The 17,583-nt window shown below is 36.8% G+C and overlaps 2 protein-coding genes across 5 annotated transcripts in view; one reads left to right on the top strand and one right to left on the bottom strand.

The window, feature by feature from the left end:
• CCDC146 (coiled-coil domain containing 146) overlaps positions 1-17,583 on the top strand; it is a 119,434-nt gene that overhangs the window by 45,388 nt on the left and 56,463 nt on the right. The window lies entirely within an intron of this gene.
• Positions 2,264-6,235, bottom strand: FGL2 (fibrinogen like 2). Its single transcript, XM_032305923.1, has 2 exons — positions 5,492-6,235; positions 2,264-3,143 (listed from the first exon to the last, which is right to left on the bottom strand). The coding sequence occupies exons 1-2, from the start codon at positions 6,105-6,107 to the stop codon at positions 2,437-2,439; spliced, it is 1,323 nt and encodes a 440-aa protein (XP_032161814.1). The 5' UTR covers positions 6,108-6,235; the 3' UTR covers positions 2,264-2,436.

Below are 17,583 nucleotides of genomic sequence, written 5' to 3'. Positions count from 1 at the left end.
ATTTGAAGCATTACTGCTTATAAGAAAAATTTAGTTTTTCTTCTCAGCAATGAGTGAGTTAGTTTCACTTGGAATTTCTAAGGACTAATTTTAGTCAACATTTTCAAAGAATGATAAAGCTTAGAAATAAAGTCTTAAGATAAATATTAGCGTTTAAAATGGAACAAAGACTCTGAAATATTTGTTAATAATCAATCCATGTTTATGAACATTTACATATATTAGTGAATAGTTAAGGCAAAAGACTCTCAGATATAATCTATTTTCATCAACATGTTAAAGATGATCTAAGTATAATATATATTCTATAAAAGACATGAAATGAAAAAAAAAAAAAAAGAAATGATTCCCAAAAGGAATTTCTATGTCACAAGACTTTTTATTAGGAAAATACCATAAAAGTTAATGGAAAATAAAATTTGATCCTTTGAAATAAGGTGGAAAGATAAGAGGACAAGCTTTTGAGTTTTTACATGGATTAATGAATTATTTGTCAAATCTCCTGAAATGATACCCTGTTCCCATTAAGTTGATGGACACTCACTGTATGAGCTACTTTTCTTTAGAAATGTTATTTCGTGAAGAGTCCTTTTTTTTTCTTTTTTTTTCTTTGTGAGAAATAGAAGTTTTAGAGGATAGGATCTGGCCTCATGAGTCAGTTTTTGATCACATAAATTTACTTAAACCTACACATATTAATAATTACATATAGTAAATGAAAATCTTATCTGAAATAAATACATTATATAATATAAAAATCTGTGTAATCTTTTTTTAAAAGAGAAATGAAGAGTAAATCAGTTACATTTATTAAACTATTGAGTAGATATGAAGTCTTTGAAATCTACAATGATATTTTACATTTTGGTCTCATAATTCTATCTGCATTTATCTTGCTTTAACATTTTAATAGTGTTCATAATAACCTAATTTTTATCATCTATACCTGAAAACTTTGTATCTCATACATATATTTTTTAAAAGAATATCATGTTTCTCTTTGGTTAGAATTTTCTGTAAAGGGCAATATTTGAAAAAGTTAATTTGTTACCTAAAGGAACTATCCTCATTAATCATTTTCAAAGGAGTAAAGTTGCATCTTTGTGCGTTTATTTTGAAAACTTGGTTATGGCAGTAGAAACAAACTAGTAATTAAAGATAAAATATATTTCTATGACTCATATACATTATTTTATTCAAATTTTATTCTAGAGTATCTTTTCAATGTTCAACAGAATTCTACTGTTCTCTCTGAAATTATCGCTTTTTACGGTGATGAAATTTAACACACTACTTTTGTAGTTAAAAATGATACCTACACTCCAGAATTGGTGAATTATAAAAGTTTTAGATATTTTAGTTTGGTTAAAAAAATAAACACTTGTATTTAAATTTCTAAAAAAAATAAGCAATACACCAGAGTTAGGATTAAAATACATAATATTTGAAGTACTATATATTTCAAAATTTATATGTCCCATAAAACTTAGCTTTAATGAAGTGAATCACTTAATGAAATTATTGCTTTGGATATGAATGCTTTGGCCTTCAGAATATTCTAGTCTATAAATACATGCCTTATTCCCCACCCATACCTATCCTTCCAAAGAAAGCCTACCAGTAGTCACACACAGTAGTGAACAATTTTAAATTAAAAACCATTGTGCATACAGAGCAAAGGAAGCTAATTTTTATATTAAAGCAGTTTTCACCATGCAACACCTAAAGCGTTATTAACTGTGAATTAATTACCTTTAAAACAGGGTCTTTATGGTTGAATTTTCTGAATGCTTTTAGGAGTGACATCATGCTAACACTTTTAAAATATTTTAAATGACAAATATTTTACATTTCACAAATAATACCTGGACAGGTTTTACATATATATATATATATATATATATATATATATATATATATATATCCCCCAAAGTAAATGTCGTAAATTGAGGAAGTTTATCTCATAATATGGATTAGGGTATTCAGAGACAAAGAAATACCCAATAACTGAGGACAGCCTAAAAAGAGTGATCAACCTTTAAATGCCTCTAAGTCATAATAAAAATTCAGATTACTCGTGTAAGAATTCAGCCTGCTAAATAAACAATGATTTCATAATTATAGTGAGTAATACAAGTAAATAGAAAACTTTTCAACTATAGAAATTAAGAAAAATCATAAATCTACTTGTGTAATTCTCAATAATCCCACTTGCTTTTGCAAGTATTCATGTGGATAACAGTGTAACAGCAACAAAGAACTCCTTTAAAATGTATGTTTTTTTAGCTTTATTTCAAATGCTGTGTAGCATAAGAACCCACTGCTTAGAGATAAATTTTTAGTCATAGAAAAGGAGTATGAAATACATTCCAAAGTGCTGAAAGAATTAATTGCCCTATTAGGTAATGAATACTGAGAGAAATGAGCATTAGTGATTTATGGTTTAAAGTGCTTGGGTCTAATCATCATTTTGGCCTCTTTGAAGGAGGACTTGTAACCACCAGGCTGTGCCTCACTTATCCCAGGCCAGGTGCCCCAGAAAATCCCATTGCGGACACCTCTGTATTTTTGGTGATAATATTTGCCATTTAAGTTTGCAGAAAGACATGCATCAAACCACCAGCCTGAACTGTAATAGAGCCCACAGTTCCCCGAGGGATATCGATCATTGTCCCTATCTGGGGTAGTGAAGAACTTCATATCATGGTTGTAATGTTTACTGAAATGTAAGGCATCTCCAGCTGTGCCATTATAGTTACCAATGTGTAAACGGTATCTGAGAAACTCATTGGCCACGTAAAACTGATCATATAAGGCATAGAGCTTGACGCCATTAAAGTCTTCGAGATCTATTCTTAGAATCATATCCTTACTCTTGGTCAAAAGATGAATTTTATCGTTCCCCAGCCAAAATTCTCTTCGGAGATTGCCAAAACCTACTTTGTAGTCTCGCCACATTCTGGTGAAGTTGGTGCTTCCGTCGAGACGGGCCTGCAGCACAGTCCAGCCTCCCCCCATGGTCTCCATGTCACAGAAAACTTCAAAGCTACTGTTTTTGGGATCCGGTGTAACTCTGTAGATCTCACTGCTTCTCTTGCCTATTGTGTGGTAGTCAGAGCAATCTTTATATATTAGGTGTTGAACTGAAGGGGGAAGAAGAGAAAGGCATTGGACTCTGTTAATAAAAACTATGCATCTTAAAAATTCTTTATATTTACAAAAGCAGTTTGATAATTCAATCGAAGGTGTTAATGCAACCTTGCTCTGCAAAACTTACTTGAACCTGTTTAGCAAATGTTTATTAAGTCCTCAGAATAAGAACTTGGTGTTATAAAACCAGTCAAGGCTCTCCAGCATGACTCTTGGCTGGTAATCGTAGTGCTAATGTTCACAATGTACAACAAGATCCTCATCAATAAAGTAGTTTTAGTAATGTAGCTAATATTTAATGAGTGCTATGTATGTGTTCTAGGCATTCTGCCAAAGACTTAACATTTTCACATTTACTCTGCACATTGACCTTATGATGTAGGTATTATTTCCAATCTGTCGGTAAGGACATTTAGGCTCAAAGAGAGTCAGTGACTCGCCCAAGTTCACAGAAGCATTAAGAGGCAGAACCAGGACGCATCCTGAGATCTGGCTGGCTGTGAGGCTTGTTCTTGTAATTACTGCATTCCTTGGTCCTAAAGGTCAGATGCTTCCAACTCCCCTGAACTGCATTCCACATATACAGAAAAAGCACAAGTTTCTTTCTATTTCCTTTCACCTCAAGAGGCCAATACCCTCCTCTATCATAAAGTTTTAGAGGACATATGTTCCAAATGATGTGTTAAAATTCTAACATACAGAATGGATCATAAATTCCCATTTGTTTTACTCACTTGACAACTAAATAAAGAAGATCAAGTAAAAAAAAATTTTTTTTTAATAATATACCAGTATTCTTAACCTAAATTTATTACTTGGGAAGTGTTTAGCCAGTGTTTCATATGTTTGGTTTCTAGAAAGAAACAATAGGTGGTTATGGCCAGGGAAAGTATAATAATCGGTTACCATGGATCTGTAGGAATCAAATACAGATATTTACTCTCAAATATTTCTTAGAAAGATCTGGGCCAGATAAGGCAAATTTAATATGAACTACTCAGAGGCACAAAAAATCTACTCATGTGTGTTTAGAACTCAAAGTATTCCAATACTTCCCCCAAACTTTTAGTACAGAAATAGATGGTTGAATCTTATACCTGTTATTACAAGTAGCCATGCAGCATGGAATCTAATGTGTGCCCAGACATGGCACTAAGACGTGAGCCTCTGCCTTGCAGTGCAGGATACATTCAGATACAGGCTCCCAGAAGTATTAGCAACAGTGGTCCTTGAAAGCCCTGCCTACCTTCAGATCCCTGGCAGATTCCCTAGGGTTGGAGCACACACGAGGTGCTTGTTCCAAATGAATGTGATCTCTGTGCCAGGCACCATATCCCTTCAACTTAACGCTCATGGTAAGTGGAAGTTTCAATACAGGAATGCCTTTCCAAAGTGTAGCAAGACCATTAGCAACAGGTCCCAGGAACTCAGGTAGAAAGCCAGAATTTAGAGGAACCAGTGGTACAGCTAGAAGTTTGTGGGCATAGTAGTAGTAAAGCAGGTAAGAAGTAGTAGTTAAGGGTGGCTGGGTGGCTCAGTGGGTTAAGGTGCTGCCTTCGGCTCAGGTCATGATCTCAGGGTCCTGGGATCGAGTCCCGCATTGGGCTCTCTGCTCAGCAGGGGGCCTGCTTCCCTTCCTCTCTCTCTGACTGCCTCTCTGCCTACTTGTGATCTCTGTCTGTCAAATAAATAAATAAAATCTTTAAAAAAAAAAAAAGAAGTAGTAGTTAAGTCTGTGGTCTTCTGGCATGCCAAAACTCTCCCCTTAAAATGTTTTGGGGCCACTTGAAGCAAAAAGTTCTGCATACACATGAAGCCATATAGCTGCTTTTATTCTATCTATTTTCACTAGATATTTGGGATTATGAGCTGCAGATAGTGTAAAATCTTTCAAAGATTCCTTGTGGCCACATGAAAAGGAGTAGTCAGCGAACCACAGGAAACTGATTTCCAACGAACAAAGCATAACTGGAAATATTGCACTATCTCCATTGTTTTCAAACATGTCAGTGAAGAGAGAAGTTAAATGCGCTGAAACATTAAGAAATAATGTCTCTTTTCTTCAGTTTGTGTGTAGCTCTGGCATTAGCAAATAAGTCCTTGAAATTGGAAGTGCTTTCACAGGATACAGAACTAATTATGATTTTTGTAATTTAGTCTTAGATCGTTTCTGTGGTCACATTTGCGAAGATATTAGTTTTTCCTGTACTAGCTTGATGAATAAAAGGCTTACTTTATTTCATCTGTCATGTATTCAACTTATTTGCTCAGGTCAATGTTTACAGATACTGTGTAGCTATATAATATTCATGAACAAGTGATAAGAAGACATTGTACCTACCTGGACGTGACTGTATTTCTTCTTGAATGGGACACTTGGATGAACACTTGCCGTCCAAACTGTTGACTACCGAAGTTAGATTTGCCACTTTGCTATCAACATAACTTTCTATATTGTTCATATTCACAAGACTGAGCTTCTCCAGGCGACCCTGAAGCAGGTCGATCTCCTCCTTTGCATTCTTGAGATCAGAGGACAGCTTGTTCACCTCACTCTCTAATTCTTGAACTCTGTTGTCATCAGCTTCTCCCAGGGATCCTGGGCTAGGTGACAGCAGTCCATTTCTGCCGGGGGCCCGGCTGTCGTCAGCCTGCAGTTTGCAGTCCTGGCACGATTTCTTCAGGGTATTTACCATTTCCTTGAGGTTCTGGACTTCCTTGAACACCTCCTCGATCCTACTGAACTGCCTGGGGAGCTGAATCGTCAAAGGGGGCAGGCTCACCTGGTAGGGGCATTCACCGCCCTCCTCGCATTTCCCGCTGCTTTCTAGTCTCACTGGGCAGGCATCCCTGATCCTTTCATCTTTAATTTCCTCCGTTTCATTGTTTCCTGCAACCAACAAGCTGAAAGCGGCAAGGACAGCCGAGCTCAGCCAGCACCAGCTGGCGGGCTTCATGTTTGCAGGCGGCGCTTACCCCAGCAGGGATGCACGGTTTTAAGAGCCACCGCTGCTGCCTGCCTGAGTCAGGCGTTCTGTGTTCTCAGAAAAGGGTGGGAGCGCTTGCATCACCAGTTTCAGAAACAGAGGAAGAGGAGCCTGTACTCTTCACACGCAGCTTGCCAAGACCTGTTACTGATTCTCAGAATAACATGCATCAAAATTACTGGATTTGATTGGATGCCTATATCCCTCACGTTTCACTTTTATCATTTAGTTTCTAAAGCACAAGAAAAAAAAAATCTTGGATTTCACAGTAATTATCCTAAAAATAAATTGTATTTAATGCCACTGGGAACAACTAGCTTTTAAAGAGAAAAATGAATGTACTAGTTATCCAGCGGAAGAACAGAAAGTTTACAAAAATGGAAATGGCCTTTCTTTTTTCCTTTTTAGAAGGGGATCATGGAGGATTCTGCATATTTTTCATGTTAAACTTTCAGGTGAAAGAAACCTTAAGCACTTGAAATTTTTTAGAAATATGCCAAGAAGCACAGTTTTCTGACTCATGCCATGCATTTTTGCTTCATTTCTTTGAAAAAGGAAAGCAAACTGGTAGAAGAGAAAGGGGTTCACTTCCATTCTCTGGCCCTAGCACAGTGTAGAGGAAACATCTATCTGACAAAAACACATGTGAAAGTACACCATTGCCTTTCGTCAAAACCAGCAGCCTTCTCCTTCACCTTTACCATTTTTGTGATTGTAAAGTCACATTCTGCAGTTGCCCATGAGCTAATCTTTGAACTTTTCCTGGCTCTGTTCTGATTCTCCTCCGGTCCCCAACATCTGTGCCTTCCCCTCCCAATGGCAACCCTGTGTCCGCGCTCTCTGCGGCCCACAATGGGTCCCTCTGCCACTAGCTCTGTCATGGCCTTGCCCAAACACACATCAGCGCTCTTGCCTTTTCAAACTTTTCTTGGTTTAAACTTTGTTTTTGCAGTTTTCTACCTTTCCTCCTCAGAAGCTGAGGGGCAGGAAGGGGGAATAGCTTCAGTTGGAGAAACCACCTACTTTTAATTTGTTTTGCATCTTGACATCTCATAAGGTTTCTTATTTTAAAAAGGAATTTTTGGCTTTAAAAATTATTCCAAAATAATTGATATTGATAAAAATCCCAATTCTTTATTGCATTACTTAAGGTACCCTATAATCTATCTCCTACTTATTTCTTTAACTTGATGTCCTGTGACATTTCTCTATACCCCCTTCATTCCAGCCAGGTACACTCTTCACCCTAATTCTCCATGTTCTCTAAATCTGGCAGGCTCGCTTTACACTTTGGCAATTGTATTTACTCCGAAGACCTGGATTCCATCCCTGGCTCTACCTCTTATTGGAAGGATAGATCATTACCTTTACTGAGCCTGGGTTCCTATAGCTGTGAAGGGGGTATCTGGCTGTTTTTCCCTCATACGAGAATGATAATTATAAAAACTTTGGGCGAAGTGTGTATCATATATGGTGTTACAAGTAGCATTCTTTCCCAACAAATTTGTCAAACATGTTCTGCACACCTTATGCCTCATTTTCCTCCATCTTCTTCCAAATTTATTTTTTTATTTATTTGAAAAGATTTTATTTATTTGACAGACAGATCACAAGTAGACAGAGAAGCAGGCAGAGAGAGAGGAGGAAGCAGGCTCCCCGCTGAGCAGAGAGCCCAACGCGGGGCTCAATCTCAGGACCCTGGGATCATGACCTGAGCTGAAGGCAGAGGCTTTAACCCACTGAGCCACCCAGGCGCCCCCCAACTTTTTTTAAAAAATGAAGTTTGTTATTCTTCATTCCATTCAATGCAGTCAAACCAATTTAGACAAAAGCTTTTAACTTTCTGACTAAAAATATCTAATTAATCTCTTAATTTTGTTTTCTCTCCTCATGTGCTTTTAAGCTGTGACGCTCGTTGTAAAGGGAGAAGTAGGTGACTGGATAGATTATTTTAAAAGAAAGAGAATGATGATAGTATAGATAATACATAAAAATATTTCATAAAGTAGAAAGATATAGGAATAATATTTAGTTTAAGTACATTACTAAACACCCTTAACTGGCTAGGGTACAATCTATATATTTACCCAGTTAATTATTTATTAAGGACCTTGTATATGTATTCAGCCCTGTGCTAGCTCATATATAAAATGCATGCCCTGGCCTCATTCATTCATTCATTCGTTCATCCCCCATCCCTCCAGCCCTCCAGCCACCATATATTAACTGAGCAACCTTGACATGCGAGACACTCTTCAGGCACTTAGTTTACACTAGTGAACAAATCAAACTAAAATCCCTTTTTTCCTTCTTAGGCAGGGCTGTTGAGGACCTTGTATTTTCTTCCCGTTGGACTTTGAAGTAAATCATAAGCACTTTAAAAAGTTTCCGAATCTAACAAAAGTTCAGCCCTCTGACTCTTGCCATGGGCTCTGTTTCATCTCTTTGAATCAAGTTTTTGCTTTCCAAGCACCGCTGCCGATTCTTGGGCTCTGCAGCCCCACCTAGCCACGGGTCACGGCATGGCTCCACTGAAAAAGCTTAGGTGTGCTGTGGGAACTGGCTCCTGTCCACTGAGGACCCATAAACAATTCCCGAGATAAAGGCAGAGAACTGCTTTGTTAGTTATCAGTGACACTGTTGGATGATTGTCTGGGTTCTTAATTTAAAAAAAAAAATCACTAGTCACTTACTGCAGACAGACACTAAGTGACTACATGAAAGAGGTTCAACCTGACTAATGAGTTTATAACCCCTGGGGCCAGAGAGGGTGTGCTACAAGTATTCGAGAAGCTTTCATCAATACTAGGTCACTACCTCCTCCCATCTCTACAGTTACCATGAGCATTTGTAGGTGAGCAGAGAAGGGGCTCAAAGCTTTAAATACTCACCTGTTTTACAGTTTTTGAGAGATAGAATTGGAATTTGAACCTGCATCTGACTCCAAAGTTCATGTCTTTTCTCCCATGCCACACTGCCACGTAGGGGGAAAGTAATACGGGAGAGGTGTATTGGTACTAGGTTGTGGGGGAGCCTGCTTAGATCAATGGGGAGCCACTGAAGGTTTTTGACCAAGGGAATAATATAACCCATTAAGCACTTTAGAGAAATTAATCTATCAATAAAATAATTGATGTAATACTTGATGTAGTGGAAAGGGAAAGATTAGGCAAGAGAACAGTTTAGAGGACATTTAAATAGTCCAAGTTCTTGTTTCCCAAATTGTGTTTCCTGGAACATGAGTAACTAGATGCTGATGAATACTTTCAGGACAAACGGATCTGAGAAATATCAGTCATATGCTAAAGTGGATTATGGCTGGCCAAGAGAAAAGTGATGTATGCTGCATTTTTCAAATGTTAGTTAACAATAGGAACCTTCCCTTCATCAACCCCAGGGCCATTTTTAGGAAGGGGTCTTCAACTAGAAACCAATAGGAAATGGGAGTTCTATGTGAGAGGTATTAGTGTGACAGCAGGAAGGGTGGTAAAGGGGTTGCAGACATTATTACCAAGGAGTTATAGACAGATCACTGGTCAGAAATGGAGGGAAATGGAGAATTATGAAATATGACCCTGGATGAAGTTAAGTAATGTGGCAATGAGAACAGGGAGTGAGCAGTAGGTTGGAGAGAGGGTGGGAGTACCAGTTCTGTTCTGAATACATTAACAAGCCGTTAAATAGAAATGTCTACCAAACAGTTGGACATCTTGATATGAAATCATCCCAGAATACACGTGGAAATCAACTTGAAACCACAGGAACCCAGAGGATGGTCAAAGAAATAAGACAAGAACCAGAAGAGTGTATTGTTGCAAAGACTAGGAAAGAAGATTTCAAGCAGAATGCTCCCAGATAATCAAAAATTTGAAGAGCTGACGTTTTGTCCTCAGCACCTGTGGAATTGCCATCATCTACCTTTACCTTTTGCCTCCTCCCTTTTGCTGGAAAGTCTTTCTGTATTTTCTCATGCCCCATCTACCCTGACTTGAGTATCAACCTCTGATTCTACATGTCAGCGTCAGAATCTTCCCTTCGTCCCCACCTCTGCCTTCAACTCAGAACTGACACATTATGCACGTTTACAGATTCGTTTTTCAGATCTAAACAAATTATTTAGCACCAACAAATAATGGAATTTCTATAAGCCACATATGAAAATTAATTGCACCAGTCTAAATTCAGAATGTATTCAGACTTCTTTATTGTTTTCTTATTCAAAGTATATTTAAGGGAGGATCTGCATTTACCATATTTGGGTCAGATTTCAAAAGTAAATTTCCATTTCCTCTAATGCAGGTTTTTTTTTAAAAAGGAAACAATGTATCTATTTGTATCAAAGGAAGTTACTATGACAATCATTATTTATAGCATTGAGATATTTTCACAGATATTATATTTATTAACATATTTCAGTTTCTGATTTATTAAATTCAAGAGCATTTGATTATACCTTAGGGAATATGTCCTTTTAGGATAATAAAGAACTTAAAACATTCACTTTTTAAACTACTTGATTTGAAATGTCAACAGTAAATAATGTTTATTTTAATATTCCTTAGGGTCTTAATCCTAGTTCGTTATAAATTTCACAGAAAGAACCTTAAACAATACCCTGATTTCAGCAACCCATAGAGAGATCAAGAATTTCCTGATTTTGTTTAAAACTAGAATAATAGTTGATATTTTCTTTGGTCTGTCTTGCAAGTACCTCACTAGCATAAATGCAGACTAGAAATCCCTCCAATGTGGACCTACTATCAAAGATCCATTATGTGAATCCTTAAGGGTTCTGGTTCTAAAGAAGTAGAGGAGAGAAACAACCAAGGGTCCGCTCTTTACGAGACTACAGAATATATAGTTATTTCATGTGCTAATGGCCCAGATCTTCAGTGGGGTACTCAAGGCTCCTCAGCTAAAATTTTATGAAATTAGAATATCCCATGAGAGTCTTGAGATGTCCATAAGTCATTATCTATCAAGAGAATCTCTTTTTACCAGGTACCCCACACCAAGCCAGGGATCATGATGGATCCAAGAGATCCATGGGGCATGACATCTAATTTTGCTATCATCTGATTTCCAGAGACTTAGAAAACTTCATATAACCAATGTTGGAGAAACAAAATGTATTTATTTTTATTTCTTTATCAAAAATTGATCTTCTTTCTTTTTTTATTCCTGAAACAAAACAAATAATAATAACATAGTAAAGAAATCATGAAAATCACATCATGTCTTTCTTTTTTTGTTTCAGATCAGGACTTTCTGCACATTCTCTTTGTCTCTCATTGAGAGGTTTCTGGTAGTTATTTCCTATAAAATCACTGCAAACCCTGAATTAGCAAATACTGAACCGTTGCTTCCAAGGGACATAGTGGGTTAGGTTTCTGTGAGCCTCTGGTCATAGTATTTTTGTCAACCGATCAATACATGATCTTGTTTTAAAAGTATTTCTGTTTTAAAACATCTTATTTTATATTGTTGACTCATTTACATAGAACTCATGAACAACAGAACTATAATTCATGGCCAAAGGGATCTTATCTAACACAAGTATTGTCTCCATAAGGTGCGTCACAACTTTCTTGTACTTAGGAACACTAGGCAGCCCTTTAACACTAAGCTCAGAGACCCCTTTCAACAGTGAAATCACCAAAAAAAAAGCACAAAACTGTGGAAAACGTGGCCCTTAGACCACAGAAAGGAAACTTGTTTACAGTATGAGAACTGAAGCAAACAGCAGAGTGTCGCCTTTGAGCTCAGCTGTGCATTGGACAACTCAAAATGTCACCATTCTAGGGATGTCTACAAATGATCTCTGAGTATTATCTTGAGGTTACAAACAAATTTTAATGAGTAGGTGAATTTTTAAACACACAATCCATGAATAATGAGGACTGAATGTATGTTGTTACAAAATCCATAGCTTTAAATTCTTAGAAATGTCTGTTCATTCTAAGCTGAGATGGTTAATTTGGTTCTACCAGCTTCAGCACTTGCATTCCCTGGGGGTATTGGTTTATTTGCCATTTTAAAATTTTATATATAAATACAAATATATATTATGTATAACATATTATGTGGATATACATTATAAGCTATATAATATATCCTATATGTCATATATGTTAAAATGTCTATAAATATAAGTTAACATACAATTTAGCAAAAGATTTATTTTAATATTTTAATTCATTCATCAGAATAGTGTGCATCTTAAAGAATTAAATTATTATGGAAAAGTGAAAATATTAAACTAATTCCATGCTAACTGGGTAATTTCATGCTGAATTCATGTCTTTTAAATCTGTCTTTACTCTGAGACTCGTTTTTAAAAGACTCGAGTTTGTTTCATGAAATACAAATGACAGCATGTGAACTCTACAAAGGTAAACTTAAAGGTGATACCCACTGTGCTGGTAAGTAAAGAAAATTTATGAAATGGGTTAAATGTTGTAAAGAGTAAACGCTGCAATTCACTGCTAGGTCTTCCAAGTTCTTAAGAAATCTTTTTAAGCGTGTACAGTGTAGCATTCTGAGGGACCGCAGTATCTTACTTAGTTTATTTCTTTTCTGTTTCTCATTTGATAATATCTATGATTTGAGTCATTTCCTGTTCTTTTCAGTGAAAATCTCTCAGGGTAGAGGAAAATACTTCATGATCATTATCAATAGATGTAAACCTGCCCGCTTCTTAGTTTGTTTATTTTTAAGTATCCACTATTTATCAAAGCTCTCCTCTGCTTGTATATTTAATACAAAGTTATTTTGATTATGTTTGTATGTATCAATGATTTGGCATGTCTTTTGACAACTGATACAAAGTTTAGTTGCAACCATTGTTGCTGCACAAAAAGAAGAGGAGACATACAACAGTTTTGTCAGTCACATGTAAATATAAATTTAAAGTAAATCTTCCTTCATTATTAGGATCATCTCAAAAATAACATGATGTGATAACAGTGAAAAGAACCTTAGGATGGTAGTCTTGGAACTCATGTGCTTACTGAGGAAACGTCCACTTTCTTGCCACTTAAATCAGCTTTAATTTCCATATCTGTAATATGAGAGAGTCAAGTTAGAGATCGCTAAGTCTCCTTTCAGCTGTAACGGTTTATGATTCTGGATGTTATTCATTAGAAGCCATATGAGAGCACAGCCAAGCCTCAAAATGTAAAAAAACAAAACAAAAAAAAAAACAAAAAACAGACTATCCTTTAATTAAATCACTAATTCCAAGGAAAACTATAAAGATCTACTTTGTTTTAGCTATTCATCCAGTCAATGAATACTTATTTTGCATTTATTGAATGGTGCTCTGTACTGGCTTGGGGATATCAAGGGTGAAAAAACAGACAATTTACTCACTTGGTGGAGCTTTAAGTTGTAGCGGAACCTGTTCCAAGCCAGAACCAGCCCTGCGCAGATGCAGCATGTCTGGCCTAGGGCCACACCAGGACTTTCCTATACCCCTCATTTCCCTCCCACTATGCCATGGCATTGACCTCTTCTTTTGTTATTCCTGAAATGGTCACTTTTCAAGTCATTTTTTCCAAATTAGACCAAAAGGATGTATAGTGTCTGTAAATAATCGTGCTACTTGAAATATATGCTATCTGGGTGGAGAAGAGAACTTGCTCTTTCTCTCCTTTATGAGGTTTATTTCTTTGGTTCTTAACCCATCTCCCTGATGACCACCACTCTAAGATCTTCATTTACAAAGCAGAAAAAGTGTTTGGAATAAAAGGGATTTTAAAAAGAAAACCTAATCCCGTACAAACGGCCTATGTAGCTTCCCTAGTCCTCAAAGTTAAGGAGTGTAGGCTTCGTCAATTCAGTAAATTCTAAATTCTGCAGAATACACAGAATAGAGACATAGCTGTAGTACTGAAAATATAAAAACACAAGAGTAAATATATTAAAACTTTCTTCTTTTTACATTTGCTCCTTTCCTATTTTTCCCCTCCTTTTTATATTTTCGCTTCTGTAGTGTAGGTGGCGGTCAGGAGGGAGAAGCAGTAAATAGAGTGGGGGGATTTTACTTTTCTCCTTTCTAAGGCAGGCACCAGAAGGGGACCTTGCCTTGACTTGGAGAATCTAGGCCACGTTTAACTTGCATTTCTTCACCGCTCCACAAATAGCTAACATCTGCTGCTTATTATGTGCCCATCTTCTATAATTTTTCCCTCTCATTCCCACCCAAACATAGAAGATTGAAATATAGTGGAATGAAGTGGAGCCCTGTGAGATAGAGGTGGTGGGGTAAAGACAACAGACAAAGAAACAAAGAAAAAAGACTAGAGGGGGGAAAAGAGAGCAAAATTGAATCATGGGAGGTAGGAGCTGTACTGTGATCCTTTTTTTAATGATGGTAATAAATCCATATGTAAATCCAATTTTTTTTTTTTTTGTAAATCCAATTTTATAGGATTTTTTTTTTTCCTGGAATGGATACTGAAAGAACAAAGTTATAGGATAAGATTGGAATCAGAGCATCAGGGCATGAAAAATAAATGCCTTCTCCATCATTTTGACAGTGGCCTTAGTTGTGTCTCTAGTCATCAGATTATATTATCATATCGCCCTTCAGCAAAGTTAAATAAACTTTTAGGACATACAAGTTCCAAACAGCTTAACTTTAAACAGTGTGAATTTTTAGCCAGCATATCCGATTTCCAAATGTTTAAAGTAGTTTTGTTGTGGAAACATTCACTTTCCTAACAACTTAATTCCTTCTAATTCCTTGAGTTTTCAAAACCAGTACTACAGCAAATAGCAAAATAACATTGTCAGGTGGAAGGTGAATATACTAAACATGTATTCCAGTCATTAATACAAAATATTCAGAATAAATAGGGCTTAGAGTTTACTAAAGGAACTTTAATGTTAAACAGGTATTGCAAGATTTTCACAGTGCCACAAAACCTCAGGAAATGATGTTTCATGTGATCAAGACCAATCCGTTCATTTTACAGATGAGTGAACAGATCTAGGAAAAGCTAAATGATCTGTCCAGCTCTGACCAAGACTGCTCAGGTCATCCAATTTCCAGACTAGCTTTTCTAGCTAATTCTGGTTTGACTTGTATAGTACTCTTAATTTGTTGCTAGACTATAGAAAAATGCCACCAAAATATAATTTACTCATATTAAAACTTTCCTAACATAATGCTTCTGAGGTTTTATTTTATTTATTTTTTTTAATTTATTCATTTGACAGAGAGAGATCACAAGTAGGCAGAGAGGCAGGCAGAGAGAGAGAGAGAGGAGGAAGCAGGCTCCATGCTGAGCAGAGAGCCCAATGCGGGAGTCGATCCCAGGACCCTGAGATCATGACCTGAGCCGAAGGCAGTGGCTTAACCCACTGAGCCACCCAGGCGCCCCAATGCTTCTGAGGTTTTAGAAAGCAACACAGTTCCTTTAGGTATTTCAATATAATTGGGAGTTCCCAAATGTACTGTATTCACATGCCTTGTTGTACAAGAAAACGATTCAGACAGTTATCTCCAATAAATACTAATCTGTATCCATAATTTTTTCCCATTTGTCTTTTTATGATTGTTTGTGTTGCCTGGCTTAGAGTTTAATTTTTTTTTTTTTTATTAAAGATTTTTTTTTTTTTTTTTTGACAGAGAGAGATCACAAGTAGGCAGAGAGGCAGGCAGAGAGAGAGAGAGGAGGAAGCAGGCTCCCTGCTGAGCAGAGAGCCCAATGTGGGGCTCGATCCCATGAGGAGATCATGACCTGAGCCGAAGGCAGCGGCTTAACCCACTGAGCCACCCAGGCGCCCTAGAGTTTAAATTTTTAAAAGAATTTTTTTTTAAAGATTTTATTTATTTATTTATTTGAGAGAGAGAGAGAGAGAGAGAGCATGAGAGTAGAGAGGTCAGCAGGAGAAGCAGACTCCAGGATCCTGGGACTCCAGGATCATGACCTGAGCCGAAGGCAGTCGCCTAACCAACTGAGCCACCCAGGCGCCCTAAAAGAATTATTTTTTTTTTAAAGACATCTTATGGCCTGCCTGGGTGAAATTTTGGATTGTAATACTTATTTATAGGGTGATTGTGAGGGTTAAATGAGGTATAATATACACAAAACATAACACATAGCAATCTCTCAATAGATGAATAAATAAATGGTAAGCATTACTTTCAATAAGAGATAAGAGTGACTAATTTGTACTCTGTGTGTTTATTCATTTGGTAAATATATATTGAATAAATTCATTTCAGGAATGGCTCATTTATTAGTAAATATTTATTGAAAGACTACTATTTGCTAAGCAGTCACACGTACTGTTTCTTTCACTTAAGTCTTTGTGAGCTCCACATGGGGCAGACCTCTTGGGTTTTAGTGATGGGAGTGCATACATTAAAGGAACTTCCAGTCTTGCAACTTACTGCAAGTTATAATTTATGCTGCTACTTTTTAAAAAAGATTTTATTTATTAATTTATTGAGAGAAATCGTGCAAGCAGGGGGAAGGGCAGAGGGAGAGAGAGAATCTCAAGCAGACTTCTTGCTGAGCGTGGAACCCAACTTGGGGATGGATCCCATGACCCTGAGATCATGACCTGAGCTGAAACCAAGAGTCAGATGCCCAACTGACTGAGCCACCCAGGTACCCCGAACTTTGCTATTTCTAAATAAATTATTTTCGTCCCTTTAACTCCTCTCTTGGAATGCCTAGTGTGCTGGTGTCTGACTTGCCTGGAAATAATTCTCTCATTTGACTACATTACTGGATGCTCACTTTCTATTTCGCCCAAACCTCTGCTGAAAAGTTAACTACTGGAGTAAGTTGTTAAGAATTTATCTGCACTCCACTTACAAATTACAGGGCTTTGTTTTGTTTGGTTTGGCTTGGTTTTGTCAAATCTCATAAAGCACAGAACCAAAGGGATAGTTAACTACAAGGATAATGTTTGTAGTTTTTTTTTTTTTTTAAGTCCTTTGTGTTAACAGAATGTTTCCTGTTTTTCAGTCCCAACAAAATTTAGCTGACAATTTTTCATAGTGTCTTCATAATCTTTTTAGTTTATTTTTTTGTTCCATGGTGTTTTATTGAAATGAAAATTCATTTCAGCCTCCAAATGATAAAATATTTAAGTTTAAATAATTTTTAAATATGTCAATTAGTCAAAAAACTATCAGATTCGTGTTTATTTGATAAACTTATCAGGAGACAAAATGGAAAAACAGAAAGTCTCAAATTTTAAACTGTTTAGTTCTTTTTTTAAAAAATTCTGTTTATTTGGGAGAGGGAGGGAGCATGCGCATGAGCAGCGGGAGGAGCAGAGACAGAAGCAGACTTCCTGTTAAGCAGGGAGCCTGATGTGGGGGCTTGATCCCTAGACTCTGAAATCATGACCTAGTCGAAGGAAGATGCTTAACCAACTGAGACACCCAGGCGCCCTTATGGATCAAGTTCTTAAACTCAGATGA

Source organism: Mustela erminea, chromosome 11 (assembly GCF_009829155.1).
Source record: "Mustela erminea isolate mMusErm1 chromosome 11, mMusErm1.Pri, whole genome shotgun sequence".
Lineage (NCBI taxonomy): Eukaryota > Metazoa > Chordata > Mammalia > Carnivora > Mustelidae > Mustela > Mustela erminea.
The sequence above is the reverse complement of the archived record's forward strand: the minus strand, read 5'-3'. Positions and strand labels throughout refer to the sequence as shown.

Excerpts from the sequence above, each read along its gene's own strand:
- FGL2 (XM_032305923.1), bottom strand. The coding sequence starts at position 6,107 with ATGAAGCCCGCCAGCTGGTGCTGGCTGAGCTCGGCTGTCCTTGCCGCT. Across the intron at positions 3,144-5,491 it reads AGAAATACAGTCACGTCCAG|TTCAACACCTAATATATAAA; the intron begins GTAGGTACAATG and ends TTCCCCCTTCAG.